The following is a 27,855-nucleotide window of genomic DNA, read 5'->3' as shown; positions in this document are numbered from 1 at the left end:
TTCTTTACTGAGTCACAAATGGATCTCTGTATGCTTGGTGATCTTTCTATCCTTCCCAAAGAAACTTAATTCTCTAATTGTTTTCTTCTATTTTTTCTTTCTTTCTACAGTACATCGCATTTGCCTCCCTCTTCTTCATTCTGGTTTCCATCACCACCTTTTGCCTCGAGACCCATGAGAGATTTAATCCTATCGTTAACAAGACAGAGAAGGAAATTGTTGGCAATGACACCCAGGTGCGGGTCTATCAGGAGACTGAGACGGAGGCTTTCCTGACCTACATTGAAGGGGTCTGCGTGATTTGGTTTACTTTTGAGTTTCTGATGAGGGTCATTTTCTGCCCCAACAAGATGGAATTTATCAAAAATACCTTGAATATCATTGACTTTGTGGCCATTCTCCCTTTTTACCTGGAGGTTGGACTCAGTGGCCTGTCTTCCAAAGCCGCTAAGGATGTCTTGGGCTTCTTGCGGGTAGTCCGGTTTGTGCGAATTCTGCGAATTTTCAAGCTGACCCGCCATTTCGTAGGACTGCGGGTTTTGGGTCATACTCTCCGTGCCAGCACAAATGAATTCTTGCTGCTCATCATCTTCTTGGCACTGGGCGTCTTAATCTTTGCCACGATGATCTACTATGCTGAGAGAATAGGTGCTAAACCCAATGACCCTAGTGCCAGTGAACACACACATTTTAAAAATATTCCCATTGGCTTCTGGTGGGCTGTTGTCACCATGACTACCCTGGGCTACGGAGACATGTATCCTCAGACTTGGTCAGGCATGCTGGTGGGGGCCCTCTGTGCTCTCGCAGGCGTGCTGACCATTGCCATGCCTGTACCCGTCATTGTGAACAATTTTGGAATGTATTACTCCTTAGCTATGGCTAAGCAGAAGCTACCAAAGAAAAAAAAGAAGCATATCCCGCGGCCGCCCCAGCTGGGATCCCCCAATTATTGTAAATCTGTCATAAACTCTCCACACCACAGTACTCAGAGCGACACATGCCCACTCGCCCAAGAAGAAATGTTAGAAATTAACAGAGCAGGTAGGAAACCTCTTAGAGGAATGTCCATCTGACTTTTAATCTCCATCCTTTCTAGAGCTTGAAAGATTCAGTCAGACTGCATTCTTAGCCCAATGGATAGCACGTTATCCCATTGCTGTCCCACTGGCACAAATGGAATCATGTGTGGGACATACAGGTTGCAGGGACCAATGGCAACCAGGAGAAGCTGATAAACAAAATTTAGCAGTGCACAGATTTGTAAGGAACCCTCAGACCAGTCCTGTTTAACAGGATACTTAAAGGCTCTGAAGGAATAACTAGATTGAGCAGAGGAATATTTTCAGTTCTACAATTTTTACTGACAGACTACATTTTTTATTTCAAGATGGTTCACAAAGTTTGCCTGCTGCCTAGCATATTAGCAGTCAAGGGCACAGTTTTTGCCCCAAAAAGAAAACACAAACATACAGTACATTTCCCCCTAGCTTGCTACTTTCCTTTTATACTTAGCTACCAATATTTCTAAAGTTGCAGAAAACCAATGGGTTTGGGGGATTAGAAGAACAAAGCAAACAGCAACTTACATCTACATGCAGATCCATAAGAAAAACATTTCCCCCCCAACTGGTTATTCCAAGTGGTTATTTACTTATTAGAATGGCAGCTTAGATTTCTTAAAGACATGGTGATGAGGTTCAGAAAGACACACAGCTAAAATTTTATTCGTGGCAGGCAATTCCAACCCAGTAGAATCATACAGAAGCTTAGTACTTAGCATTCAAAACACGAGGCTCATCAATGCTTTCTCCTGAAAACAGTCTACAATCAACAGCTTCTTCAACCATCTACTATTAAAAGGCTGATGGAAAAAGGGGAGCTTGGTGGCCATTGGGGCAGATTTCTTCTGAAGAGGCTTGAGCGATAATTTCACAGGGTATCTTTTTTTAAAAAAAAAAAATAGAGATAAATGAAAGCAATAAGAAAATAATTCCATTCGGACAAAACTATTTTTCACATTGGTTCAACATAGAGGTTGGGGAATAAAAATACTAGTCATCATGGAATATGTTATAATATCCCATGGCTAGTGGTCAGTTATGGGACTGTCTCAGTTTTATGAGACTCCTCAAAAGAGCACACAAATGTACAGGGCTTTGATCTGATTAGTTCAACCCCATAATCTACCTCTATCCATGGAATATCATTGACCTATTCTGTGGGGTGGGGATGTAATTTTAAGAAAAACAGACACCAATTATTTTGGCTGGTGAAATCAATGTAAGTTGCAAGCCATGTGCATTATTTAGCCTAAGTGTTGGGGGGGTGGGACATTTCTGATTGGTATATATTGAGAAAAAAAATTGTTTATACAGCAGTTCATGCTACTCTTTAGGGGTAAGAATCTGTTTAAAGGATGAGCTTATGATGGTCTTGCAGTACCATTTATTTGTTTACTTTTGTGGAAAATCTAATTTATTGCTCCATGTGGTGAGGACTCTTCTCTTTCCATCTCATAGCCATGCATGTCGATGCTATTGAAAGAACACAAAAGAAGTATAACTTTCCTTTGTGTGTGTGGCTTCACCAATGCCAAATGCTAATTTCTAAGAGATGACCAAGAGATAGTACAACTTTTCAGTTATTTCGTTGTGGAACTTGAAAATCCATCCAGATGGGTAAAGTTTTCATTTTTGCCTCTGTTTTTCCTGTGGATTTTTTTTTAATCCTTTAATTTAATTTGAAGACTTCCATTGCTCCAGGCTGGCCACAATCCATGCAAGGACTGCCTCTTTACTATTTTACCCTTTGCACATACCTACGCATTCTTCTCAGGTTGCAAATGCTTATCACAAAGTCGTCACCAAGAATAATGCAACTTCTTCATGAGTAAAGAAGTACATATATGATTCTGTAACACAGGGACGATAAAATGATGCTTACAAAGCAGTAGGCTACATACTTCCAATTGCTGAACAATGTCCCTGCTTATTGGGTGCCTGTAGTCCAGAGAACCAATTGGTTTTCATGAAGGCTCTAAAATCATATGTGACCCATGTGTGTAAAAAGAGTTTGTGGACACCTGTTATCATTGGTCTATTTCTTCTCACATGTGGAATTATGTGCAGTATGAAGTGAACTGTACTGTATATGATATAAGCCAAGCAGCTCTTTTGTACTGGTTATGACTGGGCTAGCACTTCTATGCAGCCCAGTTCATGTTAGGACATCCACAAATGGTTCTATACATGAAAAGGGTTATGTGCAGAAAACAATTGGCCAGCTTGCATGCATGAGCCTTAAAGTCAACAGTTTGTTTGTGCTTTTCATCAGCTCCAAGAGCCCATTTGTAATTTGTTTAATAGAGTTGGATTACAGTACCTGGTTGTTTATTCAATACAACAGAAGCAAATGTTTAATGCTTAATTGGCAGGGAAGGCATTGGGGAGTTGAGGAGGATTCTGTCATATCCAGAATCAAGAGATCTGGAGATTCCAAGTAAATCCTATTTCCTGTATACGAATGCCATCATAAGTTAAACTTCTACGTATCAATCACAGGACTTAGATATCCCAACCCTGGAAGTGAAAATAAACCAAAGAGAATCACAACCAACACACAATTATCAGCAGAGTAAAATAGATAGCATCTGAGAAGGACTGTAGATGCCCACTTTATCCTAGGTTTCTTTAATTAGTCTCATTTTCATATCTGAAGAAACATGCTTTCTTTACAATTTTGTTATAATTTCTACCATGTAGTGATCAGCTACTTTGTTGTATAGAATACAAGGAAGTAGCTGCTTCAGAGGCAGATTTAATGAATGTTCTGTGTACCTTGCAATAAGATATTGATCAGCGATAGTCAGTTTCCGGTGCAGTAGGAAATTTTAAAATTAGATTATTCTATTCTAATGTACTAAAATATCCCAAAATTTTATTTAAATCTCCCTCTAATGGCTTCTGCTAGTAGTAGCATTAGTAACACTTCCAATGGGAAACTATTCCTTCATGTTTGCACAAGTATCTGTTTTCTCCAGCTTTTACAGTCCACATTAAGGAAGAGACAGATTATTATTATTATTTTCTTCTAAAGAGTTTTGGAGTGATTAAAAGGCTACTGAAAAGAGTAAAATGGGTCCATTTGTGCATCAGATATCAAGCTGTCAACAGTCAAAGGTAAATATTTGATGTTCTTCCTGTGTTTGGTGCAACTTTCCAGTGTTTAGAAGTAAGGAACGTGTTCTAGGTTACCAAATGAGCTGAAACAAATGATCTCAGGCCAAGTCCAACCAATGTAGTAAAGGTACGATAAAGGATAATATGTCGATTTGTTGACTAAGGTGATATGAGCCTAAGTACCACACCATTTCATTTAGGATGGTCTAGTTTGGAGAATTCATTAGAACCCGCATAATCAGCTTCACTACAGGATTGCACTACCTACCTCATAATGGATAGTTTACTTTAATAGAACTGTTTTGCCTTATTGAAGGAAAAAGTGATTCCTGATTTTAGTTGCACAGCAGCAAAATTATTAAGCCAACGAGGTATATTTGAATGCAGTAAAAGTCAGGCAAGATGTTGTGTTTGGTGAGCATATTTGTAGTTTTCAGTGCTTGATGTGAGCACTTTCACAAAATGGTTGCCAAAAAAGCATTTAACCTCCTCATGCACATAGATTGTTCCATCGCAAAATACCCATGTATCTAATGGCAGGTTAGTGATAGTGCTTCCTGCCATCCCCTCTAATAATTTCTCCTCCCCCTATCATCAAAATGCAGTCTGTAATCTCATGTTAGTTTTGCCTTTTTCCTGGAACCTCTGCAGTCAGGCACCATTATTATTTTTTAAGAATGCCTGAGGGCCCATAGAGTCCATAGACAGTGTAGCAAATCTATATGTATAAACAGTTGACTGCTTTGCAGGAAAACACTGTTTTAATTACAGAGAAAAAAAAACTGGTGGAGCATAGCATGTGCTTGCAATGTCCACAGGTATAGCAACACTCCCTTTACTTCACCCAAATGGAACTATACAATGACATGTCATCACTTAGAAGTCAAGTTTGTTCTTCACATGCAGAAGACCTCAGAGTCCATCTCCAATATATTCAGGGGGAACTTGGAAATGAAATTGCTCCCATTTAATAAAAACAATATGCACCAAGCAGGACCAGTGGTTATGATCAGTAGAAGCCAACTGCTCCATCCCACTGACAACAACCCTAAACCTTATCCTTCGTTAAATGGTAATTCAACTCATTCCACCCCCACTGAGCTATCAGACATAAGACAAAAATGAAGATATTCCAGTCTTCAGATTTATAACAGGCTTAAATAACCGATACATAAATACTTGTTTGTTTTAATTTGGGGCTCGTTATTTTCATGTTCTTTGGACTGGAGCCCTTGCCCTTCTTGATAACTTTATCAGGACCAAGAGGGAGTGAAAAATCACCAGAGATTTCATGTTAACAGGCCCTTTGTTTACAAAAAGGAACAAAGACCAAAAAAAGCACAATACTATTTGTTTCAATCACTTAATTTAACACCCTTTGCTGCAATGATCAAGGCATAAGTGTGATTCAGCTACTCATAGACCAGAGAAAGGGATATAAACACATTACATTTCCATGAGAAACCCATGAAAATGGAGTTTACATAGCAAGCTTTCTCCCTTGAGCCTGTTAGATTGAGAAATATTTTAGAGGTCTTGCTAATACTGCATTAAACATTTCTCTGCTGAGACTGATGAGGCTGGAGAAACTCACTGTGTGATTGCATGATAGCATACAATAGGAAGTCGGAAGTCTAAAGCATGATGAGGTTGAGGAGGAGAAGATGGCTGATAGATGCAGTTTTATTATACAGAGTTTATAATGCTTATTCACATCTTATAAAGAATCATTTGGGATGGATCCATTCTGAACTGAAACAGCAAAGTGTAAACAATGGCATGTTGATATTTTTGAGACTTTTGAGACACGAAAGTGAGATTTATATTCCAGATTTATATTGAAAGTCTATTTCACTTTGGCTCTCTGCTTTTATATGTCAGAGAACACAAGTAGAAATTGAACAGAATTTGAAGACTTGTTTACTTATTTCCCAAACTTGCACTGAATTTGAGTTATTACTGGAACATTTCATCCACCCTTGACTTAATTTGTATCCCTAGAATCAATCATCATGGTCTAAAATTCTACATTTCTTTATTAAAACATATGAGGTCAAATAGTATGCATTGTGTTTTCCCCTCCAAAATTATCTATTCTAAGGGATTAGGTTAAAAGATAGGGACTGACTCAAAGTAACCCCCTCAGTGGCTGAGGTAGACTAGATACTGAGGTTCCCTGGTTCTAGGCTTTCACATTCACTGCAATACTACCCTGGCTGTCTTTTAGGCATATTCCATGTCTTTGTACTTAAAAGAAATAACTCGGTGATGATACTGTTTATGGTTATCCCAATTTGAAATTCTAGCTTCAGCAATGCAATATAATCTCTGTCTAGGAATGTCTAAATCCTGGATTCAGTCATGTGTGATTAATAAATAGAGGCAACTGTGTTACAGTTCCTTAAATACCAAGATTGGACAATCATTCACTCTGCATGCAATGAAAGCCTAGCGGCAATGTTATGTATTTGACTTTGGAAATTTGTGAATGTGAATGTCAATCACCCAGTTGAAACTGGGTAGGAACAAAATGAGCATCTCTCTACCTTGTGACATTATCCAAAGCTATTTGTTTCACTGAAAATGATGCAATCACAGGTCACGTTGACAGCCATTTGACCTTCAATGGTCACTTTCTGTACCAATGCTGATCAACATCAATGCAGCTGCACTAAAAAAAAAATCCAAGATAATAATCTGATCAGAATTCGGAATTATGTCTTAAAATCAGAATTTGTAATAAGATGGGAAGCCTAAAGCATGGGTGATTTGAATCCTAGAGCTGGTGATAAAGTTTATACTAGGCCACTAACAGAAAACAAATGATGATTAGCTTGCACAACTAGAAAAGGGAGCAAACAATCATTTCATAAGAATCTTTTCAGCGTACTTTTTCTTACTCTCTTATACATGTTGTAAACTTTCGCTGAGGTTCTTCTGCATCTGCTATTTTCATTAACTAACCATTCTTGCGCTCATGGTCCTTCACATTCATTTCCACTCCATGAATGGCATAAATCCCATGATCACCATGTTGAAGTGTTTATTATCTAAGAATGAATCTAAACTCAGGGATCTTAAAGGGTAACGGGGAGAGGTAGTACCCACATTAAATCTCCCTCTCCCAGCTGTACATTGAATGTAATATAATGTCTGACTTGTGCATAGCGCATCGTAACAGAACATTGCTATGGTTTTAGTATGATTTCATAGATAGGGCTACTATCTATGATAGGCCGTAAGTACTGCAAGACCACTTCAAGTTCCGAGGTACATTTTTGGAAGTGCTGCTGGGAACAAACCATTTTTTCAGGATTATCCAACTGTAACTTTCCAGAGTGACCTGTAAAGGAAAGACTGCCTGAACTTCTCGTGCTTATTTTTAACCCCTTGCTTCAGCGGTCAGTAAACCATTGTGCTACCTCACTCATTAGTAGAGGTATGAGATATTGTGTCTCTAAAAATGGGGGTATTGTCTAGGAGGGAGATCACAGTGTTGGCCAGTAAGGTTTGAGAGAGATTATTGGCTGAAAGATCTTTACTGGGACTTACATTTCCTGGAGGGATCCAATTCAACACATTGGTGAGTAACTACTCACAGGTAGGTTGGGTTTAAGGGCCTCTGGATTTAGTATGCTAAACTAAATTTTATCAAGGTAAGCTTTGTTGCTACAAAGATGACATTGAATCACACACTTAGATATGTGCATAAAATAATTCTAAGTTTTATGAAAAGCAATATTACTGGTTCAAAAAGCTAAAATTATAAAGCTTTGAGATAGTTAAAATCAGTTTCTGTATAGAAATAACTGAAGTCTTTACATGTTCTTCATGTTTCTCTGTTTCTCTCTTTCTCACTATTTGGTTTATTTATTTGTTTGTTTGTTTATTTACTCCTATATGTTGCTTCCAACTTATGTATGTTACAGACTGTCACATTTTATATTCTGAAGTTTTTCTTCAATTGTCATCAACCTGAGTTCCATACTGGGCAACAGAAGGACATTAGAGTACAGTTCTTTAAATCCAAAACAACAAGGGATATCACAGGCTGTAGGTAAACTCCACTGAGGTTGTGACACACACACAAATCCTGATGAAAAAGGTATAAATACCAAAAGAAAAAGTAAGTACTTGATGCAACATGGCACTAATTGGCTATGTTGCTCTCTTTAGTACTATCTGCATGGAAAACAAGTTAAGATGCATAGCTCTCCAGCAGAATAATTCCAAAATGTATCCGCTGTAAGAGGATTCCACCACTGTTTTCAAAATCACTTCTGTCATAGCTCGAAGCTGTACTTGTATCCATCATCTTTCTGAGCTGTCATTGTCTCATGTCATCATTACTTGTCTGAGTTTTCTTGTCTCTTCTGTAATTCTTCTCTGTTATAATTAATGGCAAATGTGCTACCCTACCCTTAACAATCAAAATGAGTCAACTGGTTTTCAGTGGAACTAATCCTAAGAGAGAGAAGAAAGGTCATCTCCTTTCACAGCAAACAATGGAGCAGAATTGGAGTCCTTTTGGAATTCCACTTGAGCATAACATTTCTTTCTGAGCAGAGTCTGCTGCACAAGATAGACAGATATTTTGCTAATCTAGAGCCTGACTGAAAATGTCCCTTTTATTTTCAATGAAGCAAATCTAGATAGGTGCTTTTGTGTTTATTCCTCAATAAAAGAGAAATAAATATATGGCTGTAATCTATAATAATGTATTATTCTGAATGAAGAAGGCTGGATCCTAATCTGCCATATATTAGTTGAGCATAACTTAAGCCATGGTGATTAAAGCATGAGTAACAAAAACCATTAGAAATATGCATAAATTATAAGGAGTTGGGTGGGAAGAAGAGCAAACAAAAAGGATACTAATGATTCATCTCAAGAACCCCCAAATTCTTAACTTAATAACGTAAAGTGCAATTTCTCAGAAGTGAGTTAAATGTAATTATATTGGAATTTTACCAAATCTAATGAAACCATGTATATAATCAAACAAATATTTTCACTTGGAACTAAACTAATAGCTAAATAACTTGCTCTCAGTTAATGCATAAACAAAAATGGATTTTTACGAAGAAAGAAAATCCTATTTTTAAGTTAATTTAAACATTTATTTATTTTAAAAAAATATGTTTTAAGTTTGGTTCCATTGAGTCAGGCCTGGTCTTTGGCAGTTATACAGATAAATGCCCACTATCTCAACCTGTTCCAACCAATAATTCCTATGTCTTCCAAGGACAGTCCAGGTATCTTCTAAACCCCATTGATCCACTTGTTCTATTCTCTTTTTCCACTTCCCTCAATTTTGCCAGGCTTTGTTATATTTTTCTACTCCATTGCCTGCTCACATCTGAAGCCCAAAATATGTGCTTTTGGGTCATCACTTCAAGTGGCTAATCAGGACTTTATTTCATCCAGGACAAACTGGATTTTCTTGAAGTCTATGGAACGTAATAATTGTTTCTAAATCTATTATTTAAAGCCATTTATGTTCTATCTTTTGATCTCTTTCAATGTCCAGCTTTCAGAGTTGCATATTAGTCCTAGAAAAGTCATTACTTTAATTATACTGATTTTTGTTGTCACAGAAATACCCTTGATCTTGTTTAACCTTGCCTTCTTCCCATGAATCAAACTGCTCGGCTGTCCATTTTGCTTTCTGAGTCCCAGAAAATCAAAACTATCATCTACATTCACTCTCTCACATCAACTCTGAGTTCATTAGCGTGCCGGTTGACATTATCTTTGTAACTTTAAACTTTAACTTTAATCCATATTTTTCACTTTCCGGGTTTGCTTATTTAATGAGCTCATTTCGGTCTTTTTGCTTCGGCTAAGAAAGTAGGCTTGTCTAGGCATCTCAGACTTTGTAGTGTTTCTAGCTTGAATTGTGTTCTAGCTGATATCTCTTCCAGTCTTGTCATGTTTTACAGTAGATTTGCTGAACAAGTTAAATGAATATAGGGACAAAATGCATGTTTGTTTTACTTCCTTCTCTATTCTGAACCATTATATCTCTCCCTACACTTTTTTTCTGTGCTGGGTGTTTTTGTGTATGGTTGCTGTTTTACTGACTCTTTATTTTGTAAGGGAGTCAATTCCTGAATATATTGTTTCTGAAAATGTTTCTGTTATTTATAGTTCGATTGGTAAAGGATTATCAATAGATAATTGGTAATTATCTATATAGCTACCCGTAGATACATTTCTTCGCTAACTTCGTGTGTATGGAGATTCTCAGTCATCCAAATCATGATTGTCCCAAGGATGCTTTTTCAAAAGGCAACTGGACTTGCGTTGTTTTTCTTTGAAGACATTTTGCTTCTGATCCAAGAAGCTTTTTCAGTTCTGACTGAATGGTGGAGAACGGAAGAATTTATATTCCTTGCAGTCAACAGGTTGTTAGTACTCTCTCTGAGAGTTGTTGAGGCCACTTGGAGGTTCATCTGTGCCTTCAGGGTCATCTGAATAGTGCAAATGGATGTGGAACCTTCTTGGAATTGCTGAAACACCTGTTTGCACTATTCAGATGACCCTGAAGGCACAGATGATCCTCCAAGTGGCCTCAACAACTCTCAGAGAGAGTGGTAACTGCCAGACGACTGCAAAAAATATAAATCCTTCTGTTCTCCACCATTCAGTCAGAACTGAAGAAGCTTCTTGGATGAGAAGCAAAATGGCTTCAAGGAAAAACAACAAAAACCCAGTTGCCTTTGAAAAAGCACCTTTGGGATTCACTAACTTCATTTGCATATCCTGGACCTCTTCCATGATTATTCTAGTCCTATATCAGTAGTAAATTTTCTGTGATTGCTGTTCTTTAAAAGATTGCTTAATCACTCAAATAACGTAACATCTATTTGCTAAGTTTCTGGACTGAGTTATCTTTTTTGGTCTATAGGTAGTCCTCAACTTACGACCACAATTGAGCCCAAAATTTCTGTTGCTAAGTGATACAGTTGTTAAGTGAGTTTTCTCTCTTCTTATGATCTTTCTTGCCACAAGGAAGTGAAGTTGTTAAGTGTAGTTGATAGTAACCCCTGTTATTAAGTGATTCTGGCTTCTCCATTGACTTTGCTTCTCAGAAGGTCACAAAAGACACAGCAACCATCATAAATATGAGTCAGTTGCCAAGCATCTGAATCTTAACATGTGACCGTGAGGATGCTGCAATGTGCGTAAATGTGAAAATCGGTCATAAGGCACTTTTTCAGTGCCACTGTAACTTCGAATGGTCACTAAATAAACTGTTGTAAGTCGAGGATTACCAGTATTTTGCTTAGCATTAGAAGTCTGTCACCATACATCCTTCTTCTTGTGCAAGGCTTTCGTCCTCTGTCTTATCTGAATATAATAACTTGGATATTTTTTCATCTTTCAAATTTTAGATTTTTTTCCTGCTTACGTCTCTTATTTCTGTCCGCAGGTCCTTAGATTCTCTTTTGTGTAAACTGAGCACTGTAAATTGTTCTTAATCTGATATCCTGATTCTATATTCTCCAGGGTATAATCTGTTGCTGCACCCACTCTCCTTAATTTCTTAAGCATAATCATATATTTAACATCAACAATTCACGTTCTGTTCCACAATCCAGAAGCATCCAGGGTTGCACTTCTCCATTTCCATATTTGGTTTCCTCTCGTTAGTTTACTTGATTTTGATGTTGCCCAAGAGTAGAATCTGCGGTTTTGTTAGATGGAGCAGGCATCAGCAACCAACACAATATTTTCTTCAATAATCTGTTAACTTTTCTTCTGTATTATTATTTTTCCCCAGTACAAATCTTCATGTAATTCCAAGCTTATTCATTTTTCTAACTTTTACATTCCAGTTAACTATTTGAAGTGCCCACATCTTTTCTAATGTTGTGTTTACTACTAAATGCAAGTTGCAGTAGAAGTTGTCAGTGTTTTCCACACTGCATTTGTAGTGGTGACATACATTTATATAACATTGATATTCTACCAGACATTAATTCTAGCAGATAATATCCTAACATTTATAACCAAGTCCATCCGTAGGGAAGTCTTTGTTGACAGACATTAACTCTTGATTTCTTTACATGGTCTTATGCCTGAAATATTTATCATATGGTCATCTGATTTATAGTAACTAATCTGGCCCATTTAAACCTACATATGCCTAGTAGGCTTCATTTAGTAGGCTTCATTACTGCTTTGACCATTTCAATTTTCCCTTGGTACATGCTTCTCACTTTATGTATATGTCCTTGAAAGACGAGGAGCTTCTCTTTTAATACTGGCATCATCAGCGGCCTAGCTTTGGATGGTCATATCATCCCTTCAGGTTCCTTCCCAGTAATTATAGAGATTCCCTTTCGATATGAGATTTTCATCATCTGGCATAAATTTGTTTCAGTTTTCAGCCATGGTTTCACTTTTGACATGCTGATACTTTGTAACTAATAAACATGTTCTTTGAGGAATTTCCAAGCCTTGGAGTTCTGCTTTATTCATCTCTGTCAGTTGGAACCATGACACCATATTCATATAATTTTCTTCACAGTAGTAGTGGTTTGCCATTGCCTTCTACCAAGTTTGATTTTGGAATTCGTTCTTCCAAGTGGATTGGCTGTCATCTCATCTGCAGGGCCCCATCTTCCCTCATGCCTGTCATGCATTATCTTAACCTCCTTTTCAGCCAAGATCACCCTATCAAGAGTTCCAAATCCACCAGCATTACTTTCAGATAACATGAAAGTTACCAAGCCATCCCATCATGTCAGGTTCACACTATGTCTATTCACAATAGACATAACTGAGCTTATCACTCTGTAATATTAAGTATGATATTGTAAGGTTTCTTGGCATGTCTCCTAAAATGCAAATTTTATTTTAGATTGCATCATCTGCTTTACTGAATCCCAAATCATAGATGAAGATTTTAGGAGTCTTTAAAAAGGATAGTCAGTATTCTTAAAACATGCATCCACAGTGATGGTGCAAATAATCTCTTGATAGAGTTATGATTGCTCATTAGTGAAAAAGCACAAATGAAATGATTCAACTGATGGGACAACTCTCATCCAATTTTTAGCTATTCTAGTGATTATCCCTTAAAATGTTCCATTCCTTCAAAATTAGTTTTTGATATCCATTTCACTTCATAAAAACTCTTCTCTCAAATCAAAAGGGTCATGGACTTTGGCCCCTCTCCATCTGGTGACATCATGATGCTCACATCTGTTGATACTTGGAAACCAAACAATATTTATATTTTGAAGTGTGGTCCTGATCTTAAAAGTAGGTGCCCACCTGTTTATTTTTTCAAAGCATCGCACTGTTCCATCCCCAAGCGTTTCCTCATTCTCAGAGTAGAGAAATTATTTTTTATATTGTGCTGTTCTGAAGCATTATGCTTTCTAACACAGCTGTGCAATGCTTTGTGTTTTATTGCCATGCCAACTTAAGAAAATATGCAGCTGCTTTAAAGCATGCAAAGAGATGGTGCATTCTCACTCCCAAAGGTTTTTGGGAATCTAATTCAAAGCATGGTGCAGACCTAGTATATTAAACCTTTTGCAATTGAGCATATAATGCTCAGTTCAGTTTCATTTTTAAAAAATATCTTATATTTTGTATTTACAGAATTTGCAAGAGATTAGAAGCAGAGGCATGGGGAGATGTACATAATTCCATGCTTTTGATTTTTTTTTTTTTTCATTTTCTCTTTGCAAACACAAACAAACAAAATATAATAGAAAGCAATAAACCTGAATGTGACCTCCATTATATTTTGAAGAATTACAGGAGTCAAATGTTATATGAAGAGAAAAATAATAATATCCCTTATTAAGAAGATAATAATTGTCCTTTGTATTTTTCCTCTACTGATATAACTCAGATTCACTAATATTATGACAAGTTTTGAAGCTCAGGCCTCACTCACCGAAATCATCTGGATATAACAGGATTTAATATTTGAGCTTTTCTGGCTCCCTCAGGATCATTTCTTACTTACTTCCTGAGTTGGGCAGCCATTGTTGCTAAATCAGAAAATTGAGAATTGTAAGTTAAGAAAAATGGGCACAGGCCAGTGGTGGGATTCAGCCAGTTCACACCACTTCAGCAGAACCGGTAGCTAATTTTCTGTTGCCCAGGCCCAGAATGGACTTCCGGAAGTGGCATCCACACAGAGAACCAGTTGTTCATATATTTGAATCCCATCACTGGCACAGGCCATTGCTTATTGGTTCTGATGTATTGTAAAATCTAGATTCCTTTCTTGAATTGGGAATTCAAGTGAGAATCAAGGGGGTGGAGGATATATGTTGGGCATCATAAAGTCATTTTACAAAATGTCCAGATATCTTTTTTAAAATCATTTTAAAGAGACTGAAATTTCCAGGATCAAACATGGCTTAAGAGTTCAATTGTCTTGGCATAGTTCACATGCTGTCTTAAGAAATAAGCACATCTTTCCTCTTCTTCTGGAGGATTAAATGAATCAATTTTATTAAAAACCATGTATTATTTATTAAATGTAATTATTCATATCCTACCAAATGCCCACAAGCTTCCTTGTCTTGGCCCCTTTTATATGTTGTGATTTAATTGCTCTCTTCTGTGATAGAAGTCCAGATTAAGTGGCTTTTTAAAAAAAATATATTTTTGTAAAAATTAAAATTCTCCATGACAATTTACAAAATGTCATTTCCTTCTAAAGAATGGCAATACATGCACAAACTTTCTCAAAATCCAAGTATTACTTTTTGGCTGGAGGAAAATATTAACACAAATGTAAATGATAGAGTAAAAAATGAAGCAATCTATATTTGCAAGCAGGTCAACACAGAAAACATAGGTCTGAGATTGGCAATTTTTTCAGGTGGCAGGGGCCATCAAGCAATTTTACATAATGACACAAATCACAGGAAAAATAGAATTAAAATCATCAATTTTTCACAAGTTCCTCCAATCTCGTGACATTTTGGCAATCTCACTATGAAATCTGCGGAGATTTTGTCATTTGCATCTAAGATCTCATGATATTTCAATATTCTCACCTTACAAATCTTACAAGATTTTGAAGACCAGTATACTCTCTAGTGAATTAGCAATCCCACTGAAATTTAAACTTTTACATTAAATTTTAGTTTTGCATTAAAAGTGTGGTTGCTTGGATATTCCCTGGAAATGTTACAAACTTAGTGCTGTTGCCAGTTGTCATTAGATTTTGAATACAGTTATAGTAAAGTTAATGAGCATCAGGTACTTGGCACTATCCATTTATAACTGCTTGATCCAACAGACTTCAATTTAAAAAAAAAAAGCCAGATAGAAATAGATATTGTTAAAACTCAGTTTGCTAATTTGGTAAGGTACAATATAATGCCATGCCAGGCTATTTCTGTATGATCATTTTTCTTTCAGATAATTGTAAAGATAAATGTAAAATACAGTAATTAATTCCTAAATAAACTATAGAGTCAATATAGCAGGGATAAACTACAGGATTATAAGAATCAAAAGTGATTTGTCCACCAATTTTACTTACTGCACAAAGTAGTAAGTAGAATCAGATCACCCTTCCCTAAAATTATATAACAGGAATAAGAAAGCAGATCAACTTAGGAAGAAACATTATCATTACTATTTTTATCAAATTTACTTGCCACCCATCTCACAGTTCAAGGCATCCTAATGTTATTTGTATATGTTATGCTCTTAAAAATTTTTAAGTCTCAGAAAGTTTTCAAATTATTTACTGATAAATACATTTGATTGTTATATGGTCTCTTTTAAATGAGGAGATTGATTACTAATTACCGTTATGAATCAATGAAACTACAGACTGTGTTGCACAAGTCTGAGCATTAAATTCTAGCATAAGAACAGAATATATTAGGCTCCAACAATTTTAGTTTAAACTGTGTAGAGACACCTCTATGTCTAGCCAGCTATCTTATGTAATAAGCATTGTGCAACTGAGAGTTTGAATGATACAATTATAGTGTGTCAGTTCCTCAGAAAAGGTTACTTTTACATAAGTGATTCCTTCTTGGCCACAGTGAATTATGCCATATGTCACCTATATTCTTAATATACTAATTTGTACTTTAATAACAATTTTAAAAGAGCACTTTAAATTGCTTTGAGATTGTGAAGCAAGTCACACAGAGGAAACAAAGTCAGCTCTCTTTAAAAACATGCAGATGGAAACATGTTTACAAGCCATTTTTAGTCATGTGCCATGTATGTTTGTTTTTCCAATCTCATTTGATTATCCAGAGATATCCAGCATCCTCTGCTGCCATAGAAATATGTAGGGGGGGGGCGGGCGGGGAGGGAGAAGAACCATCAGTCAACCTCTCGGCACATGGATTTTTACAGTGGAAAAAAAAATCTATGTTCTGCTATCACATTTTCATTGCATGCTATGTGTGTCTGCATAAAACGAGTGCCACTGTTTTGTATATACGGAAATGGAAACGTAAGGATAAGTTTGTTCAAAATTCACACTGGAAAAAAAAAAGTAAGACAAGAAAGCTAGAAGTTACTCCAATACCGTGATCTGAATCATTGTGAGTGCCAGCCTCAGAAAATGTTGTGAGTTCTAGGCAGCTAGATGAGAAACAGATCACTTGGGTGCCAGCTTCCATCCTACTAGATATAATCACATTTTTAATTACAGATATCTGCTTACAAAGTTAGGAGCCATGTTTCTAGCAAGCTAACATTCTCTTTTTTCTGTTTTCCCCCCATTAACATTTTTTTTCTTTAAAAAGGGTGCCCTGCACTTCACCAAGCTACCCAGAACAAATGTGCTCCTTTTTCCCCTCCCCCATACTGTTACCACCTAGTTTTGGAACTCTACCGAGAGATTTCATGGCAACGAAAGCATGCTTAGTGTTTCAATAGCCTTCTGCTTATATGTTTGAAGATTCGAAACTGAATGGGGAGGTGGCCAAGGCAGCGCTGGCAAACGAAGAATGTCCCCACATAGACCAGGCTATGTCGCCTGAGGAAGCTCTGCCATTTACCCATTCTGGCACTCGGGAGAGATATGGACCTTGCTTCCTCTTATCAACCGGGGAATATCCCTGCCCGCCTGATGGAGGAATAAGAAAGGGTATGTAGATAAGGTCCGCTAATCACATAGATAGTAAGATAGTTTAAGATCTGGTTTATTGAACAGTGTTAAGTTTGTTTGAGAATATTAGTTTCTTGCACTAAAAGTAACAGCCAGACATCTTAATCCATTCATCAGATAAGAAATGGCAATGGCTGAAATTTGCACTTGCAATTTGTAATTATTTGAAGATAATTCTACCTGATAAAGATGTCCAACGTGTTCTTTTATTGTGAATTATGACCTTAGTGGTTATATGACTCCACTTCAGATTTTTTTTTCCCCATACTGTTGTTATTATGGCAGTACTGGGCCAGCCTGGTGCCCACTCTTTCATCACCACAGTTATTTTCAGCCCTACAATTTTGCTGTTAGTTCCTTCTTTAACTCTTCTTTCCCATAAGATTTGCAGAGGCAAGAAGGAAGCTTCTTTGTGGCAAATGCAGTTCTTTGCAGAGGGAAAGTGGTCATTAAAATATCTCTTTACCATTTCTCCTGGCAGAAGCTCATGTCCCTAATGGGCTTCAGGATCCTAGTTTGTAAACCACCAAGTTAAGAAAAACTCCATCATTAAACAGGCTCATCATCAAGAGACAGTATCTCTTCCTACTTATTCCTGAAACACTTGGAAATATTACATTGTTGAAGTTAGTAATTAGAAGCTAATTGGACAATGCAGGCATATTCTATTATTTGTCCACCTCTGGTGAAAATTCCTAGTTTGATTAAAAAGGCATAAATGCTTTATAGTTCAGAACAATAGCCACTTTTCTCATACTAGCATCAAAATTCTACCACCATTTTATGCTCCCGTGTTCAGTTGTATTAACTGATGTTGAATTTTTATTTTTTACTGCAGTTTATTGCTGAGCTTCCCAAATATTTCTTACAATATTTTCTGCACATGTGAAAGTAAAATAAGCAAATGGTGGCATACTTAATCTAAATCCATGAGAATTAAAATCTCAGTTTTGTTAAGGTTCCACCTATGATAATATTAACAAGTTGCCTATTTAGAAAAACTATATTTTCTTCATTTAAGTCAGATAGACAAAGGCTCCATTGTGGCCATGGTGCTTCAAATGAGCAGTTCCTTCAAACTGAACAGAATATTGAATGGTATATTCAGTTAAGTAAATGCAGAACCTTGACTTGTACTTTGGGTGATTATGACAAAAACCTTGCGGATTGTAGCCGCAGAGTATAATAATATTTCTACAGACACTGCAAAAATTATGTGGCACAAATCAGTACTTTATTAAACCTGTAGGATGCATTGCATGTTGGCAGGGGGAAAAAAGGGACAGCTATAGAGTATACATGATTATAATTTCAAAGTTTAGTAATGATAAGATATAGCAGGATCATTGTACTTTCATATGAAAGTTTTTGCTTAAGTTTACCTTGGTAGCAAAGTGTTTTATACCTGATTTTATACTGGATACACGTTGGTCATTTTCATTCAGCTTGAGCCCTGGTTCTTGGTTCAGTGCTTTGGGAGCTGGCTTCTAGACCTTTCCTCTTTTAGGATGACAAATGGACAATTCTCCCAAAGCCACTGAAAAAATGAGACTCCACCCAGTTGATTGAAAGGATGGAGCCAGCTGGCCAAAGGAATGATAAATGTCAACATATTGTTGGCCTGTGTTGGGGTGGGTGGGGGGAATATATCAAGGACACCTTTAGTGTTTCTACGGAGTTTCATTCCATAGATTGCATAACAATGCCTCTGATTTGCTGAGCTGTTTGATGCATGACTAAAAAACTGGCAGAAGGAAGAGGAAACCAAATGCATGCAAAAATGCTGGTAAACAAATTGAGTAGTATCTCTATAGCAACAGAACTATAAATGCTTTTGATGGAGGGGGTGGGGAGATAGAGACATTTTTAGTATCAGATAATACAGTATGAAATGCCAAAGGTTCAGTACAATCACATAACACATAGTGACTTGCTAGTATTACAGTTTCTCTATGACAGATTGAGGGTTTACATTTATTTATTTCCAGCTCCTCTACAGCTCTCTCTATATCATAGCAGGGGGACCATTGAAACATAGGAATGTTTTTCCTCCACCATTTCCAGCCACAGCCATGTTGCAAGGGATACTACTCTTGGCATGTCAAAGCATGAAGGATGCTGCTGCGATCAGGCTGTACTTTATTGGGTTTGCCCATTCTGATGTTGATCCAATACTCTATGTTTTTGCCTCTTTTTTTCCTTTTAAAACAAGGTTTTGAAATGTTATAAGCCTTAACAGCTTAGTTTGCAGACATGGAAAAATGGTAGAAAGATCCTTCAAGCCTGGAATTCTTCGAACTTCATGAGACATTCTTGGTCTCCCATTCCATAGCATGGATCAGTAGCAAAAAATAGTCTTCTAGATTCTAGTATTCTAATCACAATAAAGCTAATAAAAAGAGGGGAAAGAAAAGCAATGACTTCTCATTAGCTTATGTGGTGTCACTTGTAAGCAGATCCTGATGTTTGAAAGTATCATGGCTTTTGATGGCATCTCATGGAGTTGATGTTACTACTGGTGTTAGTAACACTTATCTTGACCAGATCCTTCACCACGTAGAGCTAAATTGACACTATTAGTTGCTTTGGCAGGCCATAACACTGCATGTTTTTGATACATAAGATGCTACGCTGGAGGCACCACATAGTTTCTTGTGGTGGTGCACCCCATCCTGGTATGTGCTTTTCTCAGCTAATGGTAGATCCACTGGCTTTTTGAAGTGGGTTAGATTGTCATATAGTCCAGTGCTGAAACTTGCCAATGACTAAAGATTTTTGCTTTTCTCAGGATATTGTTGAGCCATAGGAACCTTACAAGAGTGTGAGCAAAATAAAAGCAGAAGGACAAAACTTTGCATGGTGTCTCTTCTATGTTGAAAGCAATAAGATACACTGTAGAGAGGTCTCTAGCTGGCTGGCTGACTGCATGGGAAAAAAATATTGGCGGAAAAGAAAATTGGCTGCCTCTGCATGTAGCTCTTTCTCCTTTCTCCTCCTTGCTATAAAACACCCAGCTTGGTTTGAAAAGCACAGGAGAGAAGCTCAAGTATTGATTATATTCTTTACATGCAGATCTTTGCAAAGAAAGTCCTGTCATTGCTAAATATATGCCAACAGAGGCAGTCAAAGTGACTTGACATGGAGAAAACGAGATGGACAATGATGGCTTATAAACGTCTGGGTGGAACTATGCAGGCATAGAAGAACTCTTCTTTGGACAAATGTAATCTCCCTCCATGCAAGTTTGCAGGATGATATATGTGGTTTCAAAAAGGGAGATATGCAGGATTTCTCTATGGCCAGAATGTAACAAATGGCAGATTTTTTTCGTTGTTGTTGTTTCATAGCATGAATTGCATGGGAAAAGAAAAAAGAAAACCCCTGAGATTGTACAAGTTAACTTACTTTACTATTAAAGGGGTGTTTTGGGGGGGAGGGTGGGGAGATAAAGTAATATATTTTCCTTCAAAGCTCTTTACTTTTACATATGTTGTGGTAGCAAACTGTAAAGATATTCTAAAGCCGTACATTCCTTTGCAATGGATTGATTATTTGTATACATGATCACAAGAATGGATGGTTTAAAAAGTGCAATTGGCAGTCACATTGACCATGCCTTCATAAATTCATCACGCAGGACATGAAAATCAAGAACTTTTCATCCAACTAGACTTGTGTAAAATGTACGAACAATCTTCTTTTCTTGTCTGTTTTTGTTGGCATGCTTGTGAAATCTGGGACCAGTTTTTGAACCTGATGGAAACAGCTGGTCTAAACTAATTTTCCAGCTCTGTACTTCATTGGTGTATAGATCCAGTGTGAAGACCCTTTATGACAAATTGTTTATATTAAGTGATCAGTAAAGAATTCAACCAAAAAGAAACCAACATTGTTTTTTTTAAAAGCAACAACAACACCTGGGGATTTACAATATACAAATCAGAAAACTACTTCAATATAAACTTATCTCGGAGTTTCAAGAAACAACAAAATGGCACTGTATGCAACTTAGAATTCCGAATAAAATGCATGCACAAGGTTATGCAAAATAATTCTAGCATGAAATAAATTTTGTATGATGGTTTCGATGCCCGCTGTATAGTGTAAATCAGAATTCCTTTCTGAAATGTCCAGAACTTCCCAAAGAAATGCTTTTGAAATTGTAAATAATCACCATACAAAGATTCCCAATGGAACTATAAGAGGGAAAAAGCTTTGGTTATGCTTTGCTTATAAGTTGGTGAACTGTTGAGAGTCTGAGGAAGTCACCTCCCGAATCCTTGATACAACTGATGTCTTCAATCTTCAACACTAATAAATATTTCCATAATTGAATAGATAAAGCCTAAAGAGTTTGGTAGATTTCACTCTATTTCTCCTTTCTCGATTAATAATAAAAGTTTGGCTTATTTAGTTGATCATGTGAATTCAGTTTTTGTTACTACTGTGGTTCTCTTAACAGCTGATAGTACTTAGAAAGTTGTAGAATTAGATACCTTTTAATCATACTAAATGACGTCTTAAATTACCTAACATTAAAGGTAGTCATGGAGTTTTGAATCATACCATTTAGAATTTTCATCATAAATTTGCTTGTAGTAAAACACTGAAGCAAAACATTACAGTTTCATCACATCATAAGACTTAACTAGGAAGAAGCTAAGGCTATTGATGATGATGATGGTGATGGCGATGGTGATGAGAAAGCTTAGGAGTGAAGTATTTCATAGAATAAACATAAGAAGAAAAACATAAGATAGTAGCAATAAGACTTACATGAATATACAAGATGCTTTACTTTTCCTTATCTCACTTCAAAAATTCTTTCCATTCCTTGAAACAAAAAAGGCAGGGGAAAAAAATCCAAAAGAACATAACTTTCTTATCCTTGAAAGTTTAGGTCAGTATATTTAATAAGAAAAGTGTGGCATCTAATGTAATAATTAGTATATGTAATCCACATTTCTAAATAGTTTTTTATAGAAGGCATTTATCCATAAAACATTTATTCATATATAGGAATGTATATGTATATTCTTCAGAATATTGTATAAACTGATAAGGCATGGATACTGCAGTATCAGGATTTAATCTACCGTATATGCCAGAGTTTAAGGCGAACCGGTGTATAAGACGACCGTCTTTGGTGCCAAATCACATGCCTAGAACGTCGTCTTATACGCCGGAAACTACCAGTATTTCCGGCGTATAAGATGACTTGGCGTATAAGACGACCCCCAACTTCAGCGCCGATTTTAACGCTTGCGGAAGTCGCCTTATACGCTGGCATATACAGTATTAATTTACATTGCTATCATAAAAACTCATATGTGCCTTTGTTTTTGTGTTAGTTTCCCAAACATCAGTATATAGTATAATATCAGAGCACATGAGAATCCGTATAAATCTTCAGTTTCCAGAACAATAATTATTCTGTGATGTAAGTCTAAAAGGGAATTACTTGAATATAGTATCACATGAACCAATGTGGTACTTTGAGCATATGTCCAGCAAGTAACTGAACCAATTAATTTGTTCACTAAATGGACACAAAGATGTCAAATAAACATAAAATCTTATGAAAATAATCATAATATGACATCAGTTTTAAAATGTGACTAAATGCCAACTTGGATGTCTCTTGTCATTTTTTTTTTCACATACTGGAAATCTCTTGAATATCTGCCTTTTAAAAACCATTTACAACTAGTTATTATAGCATTATTTTTCAAAGAACATGACTTTCATGGCAAAGAATTCAACACAGTCCACTAAAATTTGGCATTAAAGCAGGCTGGTTGTCTAATAAAGTTCTATTTGAAAGCTAAACTTTAAAGCAGCGGTTCTCAACCTGTGGGTCGGGACCCCATTTGGGGTCGAATGACCATTTCATGGGGGTCGCCAAACAACGCAGTCTGCCATTTTTTTCCCCTTTTCCTTAGCTGTGCTACTCCCTTTTATTCTATTGGCTTTTGAAAGCCAATAGAATAGACTCTCTTGAATAGAGTCTAATTCTATTGGCTTTCAAAAGCCAATAGGAATTGTCCAGGCTGTCTGCCCTGCTGAGCCCGCCAAAAGTCCCATTCTGCAAACGGTGCTGCAAGTTGTCTGCAGCGAAGGCGAGCTGTCTGGAAGTTTCCACCCCTCCCTGCTGAGCAACTACTAAAAATGTAAGTAAAAGAGAGCCAGGGGTGGGAGGTGGGAGGCCGGCAGGTGCAGGGAGGGTTGCTGGTGCGCGTGGGGCTCGGTGGGTGCCTTACCTCCCTTGGGCTGGGCCAGTTGGTGGCCCAGCAGGTGGTCAGCCTGCTCCATCTCTGCCGCTTGCCAGCTACGCCTCGGCCGGCACAGGGGGCGGCACCACGCATGCGTGGCGCTCCTGGGCAGGGAAAGTCCTTGACTTACGACCGGTTGGGTAGTCCTCGACTTACGGCCAGTTGGGTAATCCTCGACTTACGATCGGTTGGGGGTCGCGGCATTAAAAAGGTTGAGAACCACTGCTTTAAAGGAAGCAATCTTGTACTACCTAAGACAGCGACCAAAATCTCCTTGAGGAGAAGCAGAGGCTATTCCCAGAGGCAGTCTGTAGAATTGAAGAGCTCTAAAGCTTTCTTATTCTTCATCCATATCCTCAAAAGGATCTCCAAAACTACATCAGCCCTGAGAGAGGGACAGAGCATGGTCTCTGCAATCAATGGGATGGAGAAACAGCTAACTTTGAGTATAGAGGGCCTGTGAATGCCTTTCCCATTTTCCTTGGTATCTTTTTAAACCCCCTTTGTTGTTGGAAGTGGCAAAAGATTCTAGAGTAGGTGTTGATGTTTAGGATTGCATGTTTTTCAATCTCTCTGAAGCTCACACTGGAGAAAAGACTCATAGGAAGATTCCTCCCACACACACACACTGCTGTATTCCCTCTGGATTCAATGAAAGTGGGAGGCGGAAAACTGCTGAAGACATGATTGTACATGGAAAGATGGCATCTTTCATAGGCCCCTTGGCTACCTGGCAACTGAGTATATACTAGAAAATCATACTACACCAATGGGCATTTTGCTGAAACTTTCATTGGAAAGTAATTTCCAAAATAATTCCAAACTAAGTTCTTTTTCATCAAATTTGGTGATACCGAGATGTTTGGTCTCATATCTCTAGTTTTGACATATGTGTCAAACTATAATTTTATATCCATTTAAAGGGATCTACTCTTATTTAATATTAGTCAGATTGCTTTTTTTTCCACCAGAGAGTGAGATAAGATATGGAAGGAAGTGGATTTTTGAATTTCAGCCTACATTTTATTGGTCTTGATGAAGGGAGAAGTCATATGACTTATATATGACTTCTCCCTTCATCAAGACCGGTAAAATCTCTTCATTTTCTTCATGAAGAAAGTTTAGGCTGAAATGTTAGAAAGGTGGTGTTACTGAAATTTTATCTCATCTTTTATCTATTAGCAAATCATAAAACCTCACAATTCAATCTTAATCAACAAAAGTCCATTAACAGCTACCAGAAATAAATATAAATATATATTTAAACTTAAACAAGTAAATCAATTTCATATTCCTTTCATTTACTTTAGCCAGTAACTTAGCATTTTCTGTAATAATTCAAGAAACCATTTTTTCTATATCTTATATCATAATTATAAATAAATCTTTAAAGCTTCATCATTCAAAATTCATTTAAAAAATTCATTAAAAGCTACCTGAAACAACATACTGAAATTTAATCCCATCAAATAATGTCCTACAAATTTCTTATCATCTATTAATCTCCTCTCAGAAAATCCTTCACAAGTTTAACACATTCCTTCCATTTTAATACCATAGCTTAACATTTTCTCTAAAAATACAACAAAAAATAATCCATTCTTTCTGTGTCTTATCCATAAACAAATCTTTAAAGCCTCACCATTGGGTGCCAATTTGCTTCCAGGTCCAATTCAATGTATTGGTTATTCCTTTTAGAGCCCTACATGGCATGGAGCTAAATTACTGTGGAACCGTATTTGCCCCATCACATCAACCCCTCCTACCCTCTCAAGAAGATCCTAACAGTTGAAGAATTCAGCAAGCAAGTCCAGGAAGACAGCCTTCTCAGCCCTTGCCCCTCCCCTTCAGAATATTCTCCCCCTACAGGCAAGGCTGGCCCTGTTTCCTGCACTTTCAAAAATATCTAAAGACCTGGCTCTGCCATCTTGCTTGGGGCTCACAGAAAAGCATGTAGTAGTGGGGTTGGCTGGTGCCCTGAAGACAACTTTTAATGTAAAATTTTAACTATCCTTGTCTCTTTGTAAATTTTATATTCAGTTTTTATGTTTTTAACATTTTATTTGTACACTGCCTAGAGCCTTTCACATACTGTAGAGATGGGTGGTTTCTAAGTGTAATATACAGCTAGATAGCTAGATAGATAGCTAGCTAGATAGATAGGTAGGTAGGTAAGTAGGTAGGTAGGTAGGTAGGTAGGTAGGTAGGTAGGTAGGTAGGTAGGTAGGTAGAGATAGATAGATAGATAGATAGATAGATAGATAGATAGATAGATAGATAGATAGATAGATAGATAGATAGATGTAGTCCTCAACTTACCACAATTCAGCCCAAAATTTCTGTTGCTAAGTGAGAGTTAACTGAGTTTTACCTCATTTTACAACCTTTCTTGACATATTTATTAAGTGAATCACTGTAGTTAAGTTAGTAACAACTAATTTAGTTAGGTTGTTAAGTGAATTGGCTTCCCCACTGATTTTGCTTGTCAGAAGGTCACAAAAGGTGAGCATGTGATCCCAGGACACTCCAACCATCATAAATATGAGTCAGTTGCCAAGCGTCTGAATTTTGAACTTATGACCATGGGGATGCTGCAACAGTCAAGAGTGTGAAAAACAGTCATAAGGCATTTTTTTCAGTGCTGTTGTGACTTTGAATGGTCACTAGATGAATTGTTGCAAGTGAAGCACTACCTGTAAATAAAAATAAAATTCAGTCCTGGTGTCCTATCCCGCTCACATACTGTACATACAGGCCACGGGTGTTAGAAGTCTTTATTGAGGCTTCCAAGCCCCGAATAGTCTTCCCCAGAAATTCCTCACACGCACATCAGCGCCACCCCCAAGGATTCAATAGGGATTCAAGGAAAACCCCATGCCAGTCCACAGGGCAAAGGCAAGTCCAGAGTTCAAGAGGCATGATCCAAAGTTCAAAGAACAGAATCCAAGTCTGGTAGTCAACGCAAGAATCACTGCAGCTGAAGAACGCACAGCAAGGAAACGGACATGTTGCTTCCAGCCTCGTTTCATCCCAAGCGCTGAGCTAAATAGCCACTCCCCAGTGCAGTCCATCAAGAGGGGCAAGGATGCCGACTCACAAATACCCTGGCTGACCTTCATTGTGCCTGCCTCCTCTCAACCCTATGCACTCTCAGATTGGGTGGGGGTGAGGATTTAGGCAGATCTTTCTCATCTCCGCTGACCAACCAGCTGCAGCTGCGTGCCCTCTTCTCCAAAGCCTCTGGGCTTCCCAACTGTAGCTGTGCCTCTCCGACCCAAAGCTAAACTGGCCACTTGCTCCTTCTGTGACTGCTCTGTTGTGCTTGGCCTGGCAATTCCTGGCAGCCTCTGGCAACTTCCAGATGTTCCTCCATATCTGCTCCTGATGTCTCTGAACCCGTCTCTTCCTCATCCAAACTAGCGCCTGGAGAAGCAACTGGGGAAGCCATCACATCTGGTCAAGAAAAACACAGTAAAAACTGCTAGAAGGGTTTAATTAAGGGTAAAATGAGGACCCAGATTGTTGGGGGCAATGTAAATATATATATATATATATATATATATATATATATATATATATATATATATACACACACATACATACATTGCTTACTGGTGTACACCGCTTAGAGAGTGCTCGCACTTAAAGCGGTATATAAGTCCCATAAATAAATAATGTTATATTAACCTTGATCAAATAAACCAACTCTATAGATCTTTTTATTTTAAAAAAAGTCTTGATGTTTATTCCTTTTAAGTAGTGTCCCAGAAACTGATTTCTTTTCATCCTCTACCTTTTCTCAGGAATGCCTTCACAAGCATAACCACATCTCTTTTGTAAGTCCAACGTAAGGACGTTGTCCAAGTCACTCTTTTAAGTTGAAATCCACACGTCCAATCCCTGTTCTGACTGTTTCTGTTAATTGACAGCTTGTACCTCCCAAACTGCTGAAAAGATGGCGGTTCTATCCTACTTCCCCTATCCATTTTTACCATTCTAAGAAAAATCTTTCTTTTAATTGGCTCTTTTTCATAAAATTGTATCTCTAGTCATTCAACCCTTTCCGGGAGATTTTTCACAGTCTGCAATTTTCGATAAAGCAGAAGAGGCAGACTTTCTCTCCACAGTACTAACAGTATGGAAACTAAGCTGTGCACCCTTTGAAAACAAGAACCTTTGAACCTTGCAGGAGGGTAGCACTTCCCCGTTATCCATTAAAGCAGCCTGTTTTTTCCAGGCTTCTAGATGGGACTGAAAATAATGTCACTTCCTAAAGATA

At 37.4% G+C, this 27,855-nt stretch overlaps 1 protein-coding gene across 2 annotated transcripts in view; it reads left to right on the top strand.

Annotated features, from left to right (window-relative positions):
- KCNC1 (potassium voltage-gated channel subfamily C member 1) overlaps positions 1–20,537 on the top strand; it is a 145,542-nt gene extending 125,005 nt beyond the window's left edge. Inside the window, exons 2-4 of one of the 2 annotated variants that reach the window (XM_039350805.1) lie at positions 111–1,044; positions 17,095–17,283; positions 20,377–20,537. In XM_039350805.1, the coding sequence (XP_039206739.1) occupies positions 111–1,044; positions 17,095–17,283; positions 20,377–20,441 (1,188 nt within the window). In that variant the 3' untranslated portion in view covers positions 20,442–20,537. Of the gene's footprint in view, positions 1–110; positions 1,045–17,072; positions 17,284–20,376 lie in introns of those variants that run through there. The other variant, XM_039350806.1, reaches the window with a different exon arrangement.
- The last annotated feature ends 7,318 nt before the right edge of the window (positions 20,538–27,855 follow it).

The sequence above is a fragment of the Crotalus tigris genome, unplaced genomic scaffold, assembly GCF_016545835.1.
Source record: "Crotalus tigris isolate CLP2741 ecotype Arizona unplaced genomic scaffold, ASM1654583v1 scf7180000018354.2857554, whole genome shotgun sequence".
NCBI lineage: Eukaryota > Metazoa > Chordata > Lepidosauria > Squamata > Viperidae > Crotalus > Crotalus tigris.
This window is presented reverse-complemented; position numbering and strand designations above follow the sequence as displayed.